The sequence below is a fragment of the Drosophila mauritiana genome, chromosome X (assembly GCF_004382145.1).
Source record: "Drosophila mauritiana strain mau12 chromosome X, ASM438214v1, whole genome shotgun sequence".
In the NCBI taxonomy this organism is placed as follows: Eukaryota; Metazoa; Arthropoda; class Insecta; order Diptera; family Drosophilidae; genus Drosophila; species Drosophila mauritiana.
In genome coordinates this window covers 14,908,262-14,922,932 of record NC_046672.1, presented here as the reverse complement: position 1 = coordinate 14,922,932, position 14,671 = coordinate 14,908,262, and the positions used below count along the sequence as shown (strand labels likewise).

At 42.2% G+C, this 14,671-nt stretch overlaps 2 protein-coding genes across 3 annotated transcripts; one reads left to right on the top strand and one right to left on the bottom strand.

Annotated features, from left to right (window-relative positions):
• The first annotated feature begins 583 nt into the window (after positions 1-583).
• Positions 584-1,388, top strand: LOC117147676 (probable 60S ribosomal protein L37-A). Its single transcript, XM_033314652.1, has 3 exons — positions 584-696; positions 842-977; positions 1,046-1,388. Exons 1-3 carry the CDS (start codon positions 694-696, stop codon positions 1,189-1,191), a joined length of 285 nt encoding a protein of 94 aa, XP_033170543.1. The 5' UTR covers positions 584-693; the 3' UTR covers positions 1,192-1,388.
• Positions 1,389-2,678: 1,290 nt separating this feature from the next.
• Positions 2,679-14,110, bottom strand: LOC117147674 (O-acyltransferase like protein). 2 transcript variants are annotated; one of them, XM_033314650.1, is made up of 9 exons: positions 13,468-14,110; positions 8,221-8,367; positions 6,420-6,682; positions 4,930-5,218; positions 4,522-4,867; positions 4,095-4,457; positions 3,709-4,025; positions 3,494-3,642; positions 2,679-3,425 (listed from the first exon to the last, which is right to left on the bottom strand). In XM_033314650.1, the coding sequence occupies exons 1-9, from the start codon at positions 13,835-13,837 to the stop codon at positions 3,192-3,194; spliced, it is 2,478 nt and encodes an 825-aa protein (XP_033170541.1). In that variant the 5' UTR covers positions 13,838-14,110; the 3' UTR covers positions 2,679-3,191. The 2 variants fall into 2 exon arrangements, with proteins under 2 accessions (XP_033170541.1, XP_033170542.1); XM_033314651.1 differs by lacking the exon at positions 13,468-14,110 and adding an exon at positions 8,434-8,523 and having other exon boundaries at positions 2,695-3,425.
• Positions 14,111-14,671: the final 561 nt, after the last annotated feature.

Genomic DNA, 14,671 nt, shown 5'->3' with positions numbered 1-14,671 from the left:
TTTTACTAAACAAGATTTGGATTTTTCCTCTCTGGTTGGTTTTATTATTTCCAATAAACGAAGTTTGTAAATAAACGAAATACAAATCGTACTACAAAATTGGCGGGCAATAAAAAGCGCCATCTATTGGCCTTTTGTAGGAGCAGCTGATTTAACATAGCAGATCGCTGTTAAAATGCCTGCATGCCACGTGCTGTTGTGCTATCGAATTGGCAACCGATAGTAGTGCTGTTAGGCGCAAGTCAGCTGTTATCATATATTTATGTAACTGGTATTTTTTGATAAGAGGCTGTTCATTTTGATAACTGTTTGAATAGAAACAATAATAGCTTAATTAAAACGATGACATTATTGTGAAGTGTTCTATAATTACGTAAAGTGGCTGTACATTAATTAAGTATTTTGTAGTTCAGTATATAATTAATTTTCCTGTCGGGCTGGCAACTCTGCGCCTGCTAAGCCACCAAATGGCATCACCATAAATACCAGCTTTCGGTATTTAAGCAACCCTGCGCAACACAACTATCGATACTCACGCAACACGGCCACACTAATATCTGCTCACCACCAGCGTCTCTTCTTCTTCCCTTTTCTTTTTGCTGCGCTTCCGGAGAAGTCGTCTTTACTAGAAGCCACGTGCTAAATTTGTAGTTTGCAAGTTTCGTTCGATTCTTGAACCGTTCGCCACGAGAGATGGTGCGTACAATGTGCTCATTAAAACGAAATACACTTTCCCTGCCAGCCAGGCAGCCTATTTCGAGTGTTTTCCCCTATATTTTTTTGAGTGTGCTGTGTGCCTGCAAGCCGAATTACTAATACCCTGCGTGTGTTTCCATTACAGACGAAGGGTACCTCCAGCTTTGGTAAGCGCCACAATAAGACGCACACCCTGTGCCGTCGCTGTGGCCGCTCCTCCTACCACATCCAGAAGTCCACTTGCGCCCAGTGCGGATACCCCGCCGCCAAGTTGCGTTCCTGTAAGTCAAGATGCCCCAATCCCCGCCCAGTAACCAGGTTAATAATTGCATTCCCCCCCGCACACTAGACAACTGGTCCGTGAAGGCCAAGAGGAGGAAGACCACCGGCACCGGTCGCATGCAGCACCTGAAGGTTGTGCGTCGCCGTTTCCGCAACGGATTCCGCGAGGGCACCCAGGCTAAGCCCAAGAAGGCCGCTCAGTCCAGCAAGTAGAGGGCTCTGTGTATCCCTCGATGTATATCCCACACCGGGATATATGGACGGAGATAGCAGCTGCTCCTTTAACCGCAGATAACGACAGCCTCCAGTTGATCATCGTGTACACACCATCCAAAATCCACTGAAAATGGCCCCTCAACATGGCTAATAAATCGCTCGAGCGCTAATAAATGAACGTTTTTTTTTATTAAGTGAAACTGGTGAATATTTTTTTATTGTTTGTGCAACAAAAGTGAAATGTGACCGAAAAGCGATCAAAAGATGGCGTGCAAACGGCCAAGATCCATAACCAAACGCTTGTAGGGCTGATTTCCTCGTGGTTTTCGCAGAAATTGTTAGTGTCGGCTGGCAGTCGAATACTTTTCTAGGGCAGTCCATCCACGTAGTTTTTATTGAAAACTTAAAAAGAACTATTTTATATAGTCAGCTATAAACTCCAAGAGCTTCAGTAACTAAACCAAAAGCATGGCAATTCATTCCACATTGCTCAAATGTAAAGTAAAATCGCTTTCTGTGCTATACAAACTATTCTAATTAGAATGCATTGTTTGCAAAAACTTATTTCGAAATTCTTCAGTTCATAATTAGTTCAATCTCTAAAGGCAATCAATTGATTCTGATTATTGTTTTACTTAACTAAAGCATGTAATTCGTTCAAAGCTGCGAAAAACGTGTTCTGTTCATAAAATGATAGTTTCTGGTTACCATGAACTGTAATACTTTAATAATACTACTTGGATGTAGCCCCATATATAGTAAAACACATGGTTAACGATTTAAAATGGTTGCAGTTAATTCATGACAGCACTCTTTCTAAAAGTAATCAGAAAAAACACTTATATTGCCGGTGGTTACAATGCCCATTCTTAAAATATTTATATATCACAAAATTCAACAAGCAAGACGGTAAACAACGTCGAAAATATAAATATATGCCTATATTAAAGATCAATTACTAATATGTTTTAGGAATGTGAATGTGATATTTACAAATATTTATTTCCGTTTACATTTCTTAACGATTTAACATTGAAACCTTTTGCTTGCCACTTGCTTTAACCAAATTCTAGTTACAATCGGCTAAGGAAGCAGACAGAAATTAATATTTATTTAGTACAATTTAGTGCAACAAATATCAGCATAAAAAACATAACAATTGTGTACAAAAAGCGATTTTCAATATAACATATTTAGTACTGAATTACACAGAAAGCATAGGTTTTTTTACACAAGCTGTTTTGCCTTGCCAATTTGACTGCAAGTATAATGAAGGAATAGAATTTATTAGTATCAAAATCGATTTAAGTTTTGTTCTTACAGTTTTACAGCATTGGTAGTGGTGATCCAGTGGCTCTAAACCTTAACCAATTTTAACCATGGCTGCTCAAACTGTAGCCGGGCTTCTTATCACATTTCAGTCGCTCCAAAACTGTATGCTCTGAATTCGAATATTGCATACTTTGAGGAATTCATTCACACGAAACGCTTGAAGGTTTTTTGTAACATATTCATATATTTTATTAATTAAATTACCATTTAAGAACTGACATTCGACCTCGCTTAAGGTATCGTAAGTATTCTAATAAACATGGGCCCCGAGAGTCTAAGTCCAGGGCCCCAATATCATGTGAATATGATATGATATAGGGTTCCCCAGCAGAGACTACCTCTCGAGGCCCGGTTTAGCAAGCAAGATAATATCGTACATCAAGCAGTGATTGATTGGTTTATGACTACGAATCGGTTCGGTTCGGTTCTTAATTGTCGCTCGATTTGACTAATAGTACAATTTACAATGTATAAAGCGTTCCACTAAAACTAGGGGCGGTCTTGTATTGAATTCGGGGGGGAAGGCTGTGGGATGTGATGAGCACATGGACGGATTGGATGGGATCTTTTTTGGGGATTTCGCTGGGGATCACTAAACATATTGCCACTAAATGCTAAGACATTTACAAGTTATACATAGCTAAGAAAGAGTGTGTGCATCCAGACTAATCCGAGTGCGGATGATGCGATTGTAGGAGGGCAGTGCTGCTGGGCTGTGAGGCTAGTGTCGTTGTCGTCGCATCCTGGGACTCTGCCCCCTTGGCTTTGCTATCCTTCACCACCTTTGCCGCAGTGGGTCGCTTGATCAGCAGCTTCTTTAGATTCTGGAACGGCGCATCGAAGAGCACCGTCAGGGCCACGGAGGCCAGGAAGATCGATATGAATTCGTTGGTATCGAGCTGCGATGAGCAAATAGAACAAAAAAAATACAATTCTCCATACATGCTAGACCTGGGGGGATACCTACAATAATCGAAACAAAGTTGTAGTAGTGGTGAATGTGACGCCTTCGGCCGACATTAAAGAAGAACACGGGGAACTGCGTCAGGTAAATGGCATACGATAGCTTCGTGGACACCTGGAAACCGCGCCAGGCAAACAGCTTCGTCAGTTTATCTGCGTAAAATAACACAAAAATAAATTAACAACTCGAAACCATGGATATTCGTTCACAACACCCACTTGTGTATCCATTATGGGAGACAAAGACGATCCAGGAGAAGAACAGACACCAGGCGATCGGCGCAAAGGCGGCGTATATGGCTGCATGGGTGGAGTTGTACACGTAGTTGATGTCACCCATGGGCGCCGGTCCCAGCAGAGAGGCCAGCACACAGACGGTGGCCACCAGCCAACCAAGTCGCAGCTGCAGGCTGCTCAGCCGGGCATTCTTATACCTGCGCAGCACATAGCCCAGCAGGATGCCCATGATGTAGACCGTGGAGCGGTGGGGCGGGAACGAGTACATGTAGTCGGCGGTGCGGAACAGGCGCTGAATGCTGGTAAGGAATATCACAAACAAATCGATGAAATTTCCATCATATATGTACACTTATGGGCAAACTCACTTGGTGCCAAAGTAGATATAGTTGGACAGCTGGTTGACAATCGTGGTGTAGTACCTAGCCGCCGTACCCACCGTGCAGAGCAGCAGTAGGGCGAAGAGACCACGTCGTGGCCAGCGCCACAGTGCCAGGATGAGGAGTGGAGCCACCGCAAAGAGTTCCGTATCGATGCCCAGATGGTGCGTGTGCGTCAGGCACATCTCACTGAACCCAAAGTAGTTGTGAATGAAGAGCAGGTTGCGCCACCAGTTCTTCTTGCAGATGTCTGCATGGTGGCCCACCACCAGATTCCACTGGGGTCCACTGCCCCACAGAGGCAGCACATACGTGCAGAAGAGGATCAAGGCGGCCAGGGGCGGAACAATCCTGCAGCGGGTAAACCAATTCGATTAGTACAAGCAACTAACTAATAAAATCTAACTACGCCCACCTCATCAGCCTACTAATGTACTCGTTCTTCAGCCTGATGGGCTGCTGCTTCATGAGGCGACCAAAGAGGGAGTAGGCTGTCAGCATTCCACTGAAGAGCAGGAAGGGATCCGTGTAGAGGGAGGCAGCTCGTCCAATGACCGTCCACGGCTGACCCAGACTCTCCGACATGGCGGTGCGATTGTTGTACGGATTGAAGAACATGGCCATGGACTTGTGCGAGAAGATCAGCATGATGGCGTTCAGGAAGCGGATGCCATGCACAGCTTCAATGTCTCCGGGAGCACTGCTCGTGCTGAAGAGCCAGCGCAGGTTCTTGTCCAGAGAGAAGGCGGTGAACCAGGGATCTGAAAATGGAATCACCCTTAGCTATATGACTGCAACTAGATATAAAGCTTGGAGAGCTCACTCTGCTTGGGCTGCGACTTGGTGGACCGATCGTAGATGGTGGACAGAACGGCCACGGAGAGCACGAGCAGGAAGAAGCGCACCGCCCACGTGGTGTTCCGATCCCAGGGCCGCTGATCCCGCACCTGGCACATCTGGGGCTCCACGCGCACATTGAAGGTGATGCCCGTGGAGGCGGTCTGGTTGCCCAGATACTCGGCCACACTGTACTCCACATCGCGGGCGGAGCAGCCGGAGGGCACACAGAGGCCCCAGTTGATCAAGGAGTAGCGGGGCACTCGGTGACCAGGCTGGAATCGCAAGAAAAGTAAACGTTTAGAGCGGATCGTTCGCTTGGCGATGGCGCAGGAGAACCGCCCCATCCTCGCCAGGTTAATTGCCGATGCTGAATCAACCGGGGTCTCTGACCCACACGCCTCCATTACTCTCGAAAACATAAAAACAATGACTAGTTGAACGGGATTCAAGTGGCAATTCAATTAAGCCAGGTCGCGTTTGTTCCGCCCGTACACTTGATAATTTTGCAATTAACATTATCTTTATGTGTGTTCTAAACTAAGTGATCTTTTCAACGGTAAATTACGTGTTTACATAGGTTTTTCAATTATGCGGTTTTAACTGCTCACTCGAACCTGTTTTTCCTTTCCTGACTTGCTGTTATAAAAAGAATATTTCAATATGTAGGTTATATTATTAGCAGTTCGCCATTGTTGGTATTATTTATAAATAACTTGTTAGGATCTTCAGCTTAGTAAAATATGAGCATATTTAATTGAACACCCAAATGATTATATATAATATTTAAAAAGTATTTTCAAAGCGATCGTACATAAGTTAATTAAAAATTGTTCAGCTTACTTGAAATCAAAACCGGAACGATTTACTTATTCATTCTTTAGTGAAATTTATTTAATTCTGATTGCGTTGACATAAGTGTATAAATCACAACAAACACTTTATATTCAAATGCCTAACTCTTTTCTTTTTCTTTCCTCAAGTGGAGATCCGTAATTTGTCCGTCCGGCTGTCCGTTTGTCCGGTTTCTGGGTTCACTGGCCTGAGCTTAGCTTACGGCTTCGATTTCTTGGCTATGATTCAAAATTTGCATTTTACGACCATCTATCGCGTTTGATTATTTCGCCTTCGCCTTCCGTTGGCAGTTTTTCGTCTTTGGTCAAGTTCAATGTCGAAGTCCAACATTTTAGCGGAGCAATGCTAATCAATTTATTTGACCAGCAAGTATATATATATATAAAAATGTGTGCGAAATAAAAAAAAAAATAACAAAACAAACCCAAAATATATATAGTATAATTTGATTTAACTTAATAAATTTCAGAATGCGCAAAAAACATATATATGTTATATATTTGAGATCAATAAATTCCGCGTGCCCAAGTGATTCAGTTCATTCCCTTGATCTCGTATCCCAGTCACGTGCTCCATTAAAGGAACCTTGCGATGTGGGAACTCAAGTGCCTGGCTACTCACGTCGTTGAACTCGCTCTTGAAAGGTCCATGCGATTGGATCAGCTTGAAGAAGCTCTTCAAACGCTTCGAATTGTGCGGCAGAACGGGCTGGGCATAGGCCAAACAATACTGGCCCCGGATGATGGAGTCATCATCCAGATCCTGGCCCGCATCCTGATCCGGATTCATGCGCTGCTGAATGCCCAGGCACTGGTCAAAATCGCCGGGTTGATTGATGTTGCCATTCAGAATGCCCGAGTTCAATTTGCCACTGGAGTCGTGCACTATTAATAAAAATAAAAGTAGTAAATATATTAGGTTTACATTTGATATTTAAAGTATAAAAACCCCCTTCAAGATTGAATTTGAAATGTATCTACTCGTTTGGCAAGTCTTCATTGGAGTTTTTGTAGGACCTTTGCATTTTAGCTTCCAGTTCTGTTCTTAAAAATAGGTTCTATCCATTTAAATGCAAATTAAATTTCTCCCGTTTCCTAATTTTTGTTTCATTCCCAGTAAACCAGAACTCATTGGTTGATGGGTATAGATATAAAGAAATGATCTTGCTGTCTTCATCAAATAGTAAATGTCAATAAACTTGTGCAAAATTAGCATATTGATATGAATTAGTCGTTTAAAGTCAGCGACCGATTGAAAAATAATAGATTAACTTAAATATATCATATATGAAATTCACTTCATATATATTCATATTATGAATATTACATGGCACAGTATTTTCACTACTATACCTATTTAATTATGTGATCTTCGAAATATGAATGCCCATTCGTTTGGCATTCATCTTATTCATTCAGTTGGAGATTCCTCGAATAGCTGAATATGTGATCCATTCAGCTTCACGTTTCGCTTTCGAGTGGGGGATGTGTGTGTTTTGATGGGCGGTGGGCGGTGGTTGGAGCGACTGTGACCTTGACTGTGATCGCAACTCGTAGCGCCTCTCGTTCTGATTCTAAGCCTCTGCCGACGTCGACGTCGTTGCGGTCTTTTGTGTCAAGTTCGCGTTCGCAGTGGCAATTGAAATCGCTATTTTCGCTCATGTTTGCAATTTTGCTGCTCTTGGCTGGAAATTCGCTAGATGCAACTGGCATTGCCACATGCTCGTTCATCTGAGTGTTGGTGTGTGTGTGTGAATGTGGGTAAAGTTCGACCATTGGCCTTCACTTTGGATCACATACAGCTGCAGCTACAGTGCCGGCCATAAAAGTAAGGCATGTGCTTCCTAAACAACTACAAACTACTTCCTAGAATTGTTTCAAAAATATATTTTCTATAAAATTTGCACTCTTCTAATATGCTTTTCCTCTTTTAACTTAGTAACTTTGTCATGCTTTTAGAATTTCCATTAATACATATGATTATATTCGTTGTGTATCTATTATCTTAGCCGGAATAGTATCATTTGATGCATTCGACTTTGGGGTCTTTCGATTCATGTCGACTCGTCTGGCGGTCACGTCGAAGTCGATGCTGAAAGTCAACGGCGACTGCGACTGCGACTGCAGCTTCACCTGCTGCCAGTTGGCAATGACTCCAATTCGAGCCGAACGTCCCCCGACTGGTTCTATGGTTCGATGGCTCTATGGTTCTACCGTTCTCCAGTTCCTTAGCTCTCCGGTTCTATGCATCCAAGTGTCCACTTGCAGAACTAGAACCCCAACGCCAAACTGGCCAATTTGTTGACTGTCATGGCGTGACCTTGCAATTGCCCCCAAGCCAAGTCAGCTCAGCCCAACCCAACTTAACCACCACCTACCTACTTATCGACTCAAGTTTGTTTAGCCAGCTTTTGAGTACTCACTCTTCAGAGCCCACAGATCGAAGTTGTCCAAGGCGTTCAGAAACTGATGCATCTGCCGGCGACACAAAGTCGAGGCATCCGGATTTCTGGCCGCGTCGAAGGGTTGCGTAATGGCCAGAAAACGCTTGCCAATGTTGTACAAGTAGGCTGGAAGTAAGGAAGTGCATAGGAATTATTAGTAAATTTATATACATTAAACTTAAAAAAACGCACTTTTTATTACTCTTAACAAAATAATTGTTTAATTTATTTTAACGCATTTATTAACCAATTACACTTTTCCGTTTAGTACATTTTTCCATATTTCAAGCTGGTAGTTAACTAAATTATACGATATTCAAATTACTACTTTGCTGCTGACATAATTTTGAAATGCTGCCCACTTAGTCAACAAATGTGCTATTATGTTAAAAAAAATAAGCCAAAAATATATGTTTTGATTTTTATGATTATTTTTAAGTAAAGGAAATTTGATTTTCAATTGCACTCGTTGTTATTAAGAATAAAAAACCGCGTGATTCACTGTAACCCAAATAAACAAACGAAGTTGCAAGTCAGCCAAGCCATTAAACTATTTTTCATATTTACAAGCAAACTCTAAGCCGTGTTCAACAAATATCAACAATTTTCTAACAGTTCAGAAAAACACTAAGTCCCACTTGTTACTTGTGTGCTATAATTTAAACAATCATCGTAACGGAAATTACAATGCATCGAAATGATTTTTGTATAAATCATTGGTAATTTGTAATTGGTAGTCATTGCTATGAATTTTTGATAGTTTTTCGTTGCAAAAAAGAGTAAGCATTTTGTGATTGAATTTGATAACCGCTGATTATGGATCACTATGTTAATGCTTATCAATTTTGCACCGGATTTTGGTCGATTAATCCGATTTAGATCATGTAACAAAGTGATTTTTCGTTTTATTATTTAATATATATTCAATTTTACAAAATTATTATAGGATGTGTGCTATTTAGTTTGAGAACGTAACTATATATTACTATGAGTATAGTTATGTTAAATCCTTTCTCTATGCATTAAAGAAATCACTTTGCTTATACAATTGCAATAATTATTGATTGTACAACTGATCCGTAGCCATGTTCACTCGAAATGGGCCTGTTTATTGATTGCAGGCCATTTGAACCCCAAAAGGCACACAATATGCACATGTGGATGGACACCAAATTGGACAAGGTCAGGCCCCTGGGCACGTGGGCCATCCGAACAAACAGGAAGTGTATCGAGCCGAGCAGCCATTCATTGAGATCCAAGATGGATAATGAGGCGCCGCCAAATGGACGAAGAAAATGGTGATGGCAGAACATCGCCTGGATCTTGGAGAGCTTCCAAGTCCAAGTGAACAGCCGTCATCAGCATGCCAAACTGGTGTCCCAATCCTAATTAACATTTTCATTATCATGCTGGCCACTTTTTATGCTAGGCAGATCTCATTTCAAATGCCGATCGCGTGGCTCCAGCCATCGAACATCAATATATCAGTCGCCGCCTGCATCCGTCTACTTATATATATATTTATTTTTTTGGGGCGTAGAAGGGGGCATCCCAAAAAACAAAGGGGGGTATCTCTGGGCAGTCCCCAAAGTGCTAAAATGCGTCAGAGTGCGACGAGATCTGACTGCCGAGTGCCTTTCGCCACCTGTCGTCATATTCTATATATATATGTGTATATGTATCTATATCCAAACTAAATTTGGAAAAACTCGCCGGCTGTACGGAGCTCTGCGGGGAGAAGGAAGAATGGAGAATTCTACAATTGTCAGTCCCGTCATGAAGATGCGGCAACAATGGCATCCGTGCGAAACATTTACAACCGGCTCAGCTCATTAGCATCGCAAATTATGAAGATACAGAGGCATTGATATGACAAAACAGATCTTTAGGATAGTTTGTAAATGTGGCGTGAGTTAGCTGGTAACTCCCTTGGGACACCACTTCCAATGTTCTAGGAAAATCGCGGTTGAATGCCATTTCTATTTAATTTTCATTTCACAATATGACACTTTAAGGCACTGCCACTTAAGGATTTCGAAAAATATAGTTTTTAACTGAGGTTTGAGTGACTCAAGTGGGTTTAGAAATAAAATAGCCATTTATGGAGGTACTGACACTATTGTTTAAGAGGATCATAAACCGCAGGATCCTGCTAACAAGCCCCTTAGTTAATTATTATGCAATTCGTTTCCAACCAATTTCAACTAAACGAAGCCCATCAAAAGTTTTGCCGAATGTTAGAAACTTAAAGCCACAGAGACTTTTTACGATCTTCCAGCCAACGCATGATCGTAAATTTCGAACCATAAAAGCCAAGACCATTCATTGCTTGCATTCGTACAATGAAATCAAATTGAAAATCAAAATCAAAATGAAAAGTAAATTCGCTGGCGAGAAAATGCCAACTGAAAGATATGTAGTATATGCTAAATGGCCGGCAGAGAATGTCATGTTGAACAAGAATCGCACTTTGGACCGGGCCAACAAGTGCAAGTGGCAACTGGCTGCCAGTTGGCGGCTTAATTAACCGTCTATCTCAGCTGAGTGTGCGTTTCGTATTCGTCTCTGACCCACTTGGACGAGTTGCTAACTGAAAACTGAAAAACTGAAAACTGAAATTACTAAAAACTGAGCAGCACTGTATCGGCCGAATGCCAAGAGCCAACTCAACTAAATGGCAGCTGGACTCGCTAATATTGGCCAATATTCCTGCCCAACGAATTCGCGCAATCCTGCGGTTTCAAAAGAGCGTTCTAGTTAGTGGATCTGGTTTTCGATTGCCACCAGCCAGAATTGTAATGGCCAATTGTGGCGGTGAATGGGCCATTTAATGTCTTGGCTGTTTGCGGTTGCTTGGCTTTGATTTATTTGAACAACAGCTCATGTTCGCTTGGCTGGCAAACAACCCATCTCGTTTGATAGTGCACAATGATTTCATCTGAGCCAATTAGCAGCGGATTATCTCTATTTGTTGGCACCTCCTCTCCTGGTAACCAGTCGAAACAAAATCGATCGGCACTTGTCACTTTGTGTTCGAAAACATTTTCGCCAGCCACTGCAATGCGATCACGATCGACTTCGTCCCCGGATGAAACAGTGTTTTGTTTGTTTGCTCATCATACACTGAGACAAAAATATTTGCACTTGCACTTCACTGTTAAATCAATAAAATGCTCTTGAAAAATTAAGAGACATAATATGGAATAAATCCGAACACTATATAGATGCCAAATGTAGAAAATTCCAACTGTAGAACAACTAAATATGTGTTCAGAATATTATTTAAAAAAAACCCCAACTTCTTACAGTGCACCACTACTCAACTTAAACTGGGCTTTTAAGTCAATATTTATCAAGTCAATTGGCAGTTTAACTTTGGTTTGCCACCGAACAGTAAAAAAAAGCAGCTTGTCGAAGTAGCCAATTTGCCACCGTTTATAGGTTCTTGGTATCTCAACGGGTTAGATATCTTAACCTTTAGCTGGACGACTCATCATCGCCGTCATTTCCATTTCCATCATCATAACTATTTGGTGAATCGTTATTCGCACTATTTTGGGCATATGGATGGTTAGGTGGATGGATGGATGGTTGGATCGATGGATGTATGGTTGGATGGATGTATGGATGGTGGGCAACACGTTTTGCGTTTTATGACAGGCCTTTAACGGTACCTGGGGTACCTGGTCAAGTGGTCGCGCACTTATGGGTGGGATGATGGCTTCGTGATATGGTGTAAGTATATGCACATTCACAGGTGCGACACGAATAAAAAAAAAGAAGAAGTAAAGAAATAAAAAAATAAAAACACAACACTACAGAGCAACAAATCGGCGACAAGCAACCACTCGGCGAAGATCAATTACAAACAAAGCAGCCACAAAGTGGGCAAAAAACCGAAACCGAAACCAAAAGCCACTTAAGCTGGGTCGTCAAATGGGCTGGGCACTCGGTTGTATTATGTTATGCGCCGATTTTTTATTATTATTATTTTTTTTTTGGAGGTACTACGACTGCGACTTGAATGGGGGAGGAACATCTTCATCGGACATAACACTCAGAATTGGCGCTGCTGCGAAACGATATTCGTTACGCATTGGCACTTTCGAGTGCTTGCGAGGAAGTGTTATTGGCATAACGTTATGTCATTACGATGGTGCTTGATGAAATGGCAAAACAATCTGATGTTACGATATTCGAAACGACATTGCTTACGATATAAGGGTTAGGTACTGGAATAGCCTTAATCTTATACATGAATTGCTAAACTTAAGTAATTTGTTTTCTTTATAATATGAGTATAAATATCATACGATATTTGTACGATATAAAATACGATATTCGACTTTAATGTTAAGCAATTCAATGTAATGAAGTGCAGCTCAATTTTATTAAATTATAAAAATACATCAGCTGTTTTCTGTGCATTAAGCTAAGATCATATTCAATAAAATATCTTTTACCGCATTGTAAATAACTTGCAAACAAATAACACATGTCGCTCATTTCGACATTCACTAAGTGCGACAAATAATTAAGGCGACGATAAATAAATACATAAATAACAACATGAGCTGCTGAATAATCCTAAGATGCTGCTTAGCAATTAAGATAATTACTTCTGTAATTATATGGGCTAAACCTCCAAATTTCTGAGCTCGCTTACGTGCGGCGCGACCTTATCACATTATGCAGAGCAGAAATGCAATAAAATACAAAGAAAATTTGTTTCGTTTACGTGAGACTTCGCACATTGCCTTGACTGGGCCACTCCGTTCGCAGGAACCAGTGAATATCGAGTGTCTGGAAAGCCCCCCAATCAGCCAGGTCCGAAATGAGGTCCTAACTTTAAGTGCAAATATTTGGCACCGGAAAAGAAAATAAAAAAGATCCAACAAGGCCAAACCTTTTAACAAGAATAAGTGGCCAACAAAAGGCGAGCCATCGATTAGATAAGCCGTGATTTAAGCTCACTTTTCGGGATGGACCTTACATACATACGTACACATGTAGGTACGATCAGCCGGAAGTGGCCCACAAAGGTGACGCATCTTGGCCAAATACGAAACGGTCAAGCAATTGATTTTGATTTGACGCACGCGCCTCTTATGCAATCGCTATCGAAAATCCCATTACAATTGCAGAAATCGCCGAACGAGCGTTCAAAGTGCCCAAGGCCACGATGTGGGCGTCGTGAGAAAGTAATGGATCGCCCACTTGACTTACCCCTTTCATCCTCCTCCACTTGGTCGTCGTCATCCTCCGCCTGTTCCATCTGGTGTATCGTGTAATTTCCAGGCGTTACCGCATGCAGCTGACTCAAATTGGCCGTCTGATATTCCAGGATTGTTGTCGTCGCATCGTCCGCAAATAGCTTCAGACTATAGTTGACCTTATCCTCGAAAATCGATGCTATTTTGCTCTCCAGCTTATCGGCAGACACATCGCCAGCATCGGATGCGGAATTTGCTCCGGCCAAAAGATTATCGCCCAAATTGCAATTGTCCTTCAGATTGCACGTGGGCTGGACCACGCCCTCGAGCGCCTGACTACTGGCCATAACTACCAGTAGTAGTGCTAGCATATGCCGCGACATCCTGTCAAGGATCCTGGATTAACCCAACCCCTTTTAAGTACTTTTCTATGCGACTTATAAGCTTGCAGTTCTCTGGCACATAATCACACAATTACTCCACACACAAGATCAAAGGACGCAACAGAAATGAACACCAGAAAAAAAAATGGGAACTATTGAAATAGTAAATCTTGTCTTGCAACTGCGGCGATCGATGATTTTTCGGATCGTTTGTCAGCGTTCAGCGAATTAAATTAAGCGACCGCCAAGACGAAACATTCAACGTCAACTGATTGTCCAAATGCCGCCGAGCATACGAAGACCGCTCAGGTTCGGCGGTTCGGCGGTTCGGTGGTTCGGTGGGTCGGTGGTTCGCTGGTTGGGTGGTTCGGCGGCGGCTTAGCAGCTCAGCGGCTCAGCGGTTCGGGGGCCTAAAACCAGCGAGGCTCTATGTGTAGGTCAGTATCTGTGTTGGCGTCATGTATCTGTGTTAGCCGCAAACCGAATTTCAAAACCAAATGCAAGCCGAATTTTGAGCGACTGACTGCGGCTATAGCCGATTCCGATTCCGATTCCGATTCCCATTCTCCGATCTCCGATCTCGTAGCTCTGAGAGTTGCATTGGCCGAATGGTTAGCCTGCTTATTGCAACCGAGAATCCCAGACTCTTCTTCCCACATTCGGCACTATCTATTCAGCTATCGACTAGTGCTAATTGTGACCACACTTAGAGCCCTGATTGCTCTATTCGAATCGTCTGGCGATCAAGAAATATTTTCATTTTCCCAAGAATTATCGCTACGCATTATAGAAATGCAAAAAAAAAAAATACTCACCTGCAACTGCAATCAAAAT

Excerpts from the sequence above, each read along its gene's own strand:
- LOC117147676 (XM_033314652.1), top strand. Across the intron at positions 978-1,045 it reads CGCCGCCAAGTTGCGTTCCT|ACAACTGGTCCGTGAAGGCC; the intron begins GTAAGTCAAGAT and ends CCCGCACACTAG.
- LOC117147674 (XM_033314650.1), bottom strand. The coding sequence starts at position 13,837 with ATGTCGCGGCATATGCTAGCACTACTACTGGTAGTTATGGCCAGTAGT. Across the intron at positions 4,026-4,094 it reads TATATCTACTTTGGCACCAA|CATTCAGCGCCTGTTCCGCA; the intron begins GTGAGTTTGCCC and ends ATTCCTTACCAG. Across the intron at positions 3,643-3,708 it reads CTCCCATAATGGATACACAA|ATAAACTGACGAAGCTGTTT; the intron begins GTGGGTGTTGTG and ends TATTTTACGCAG.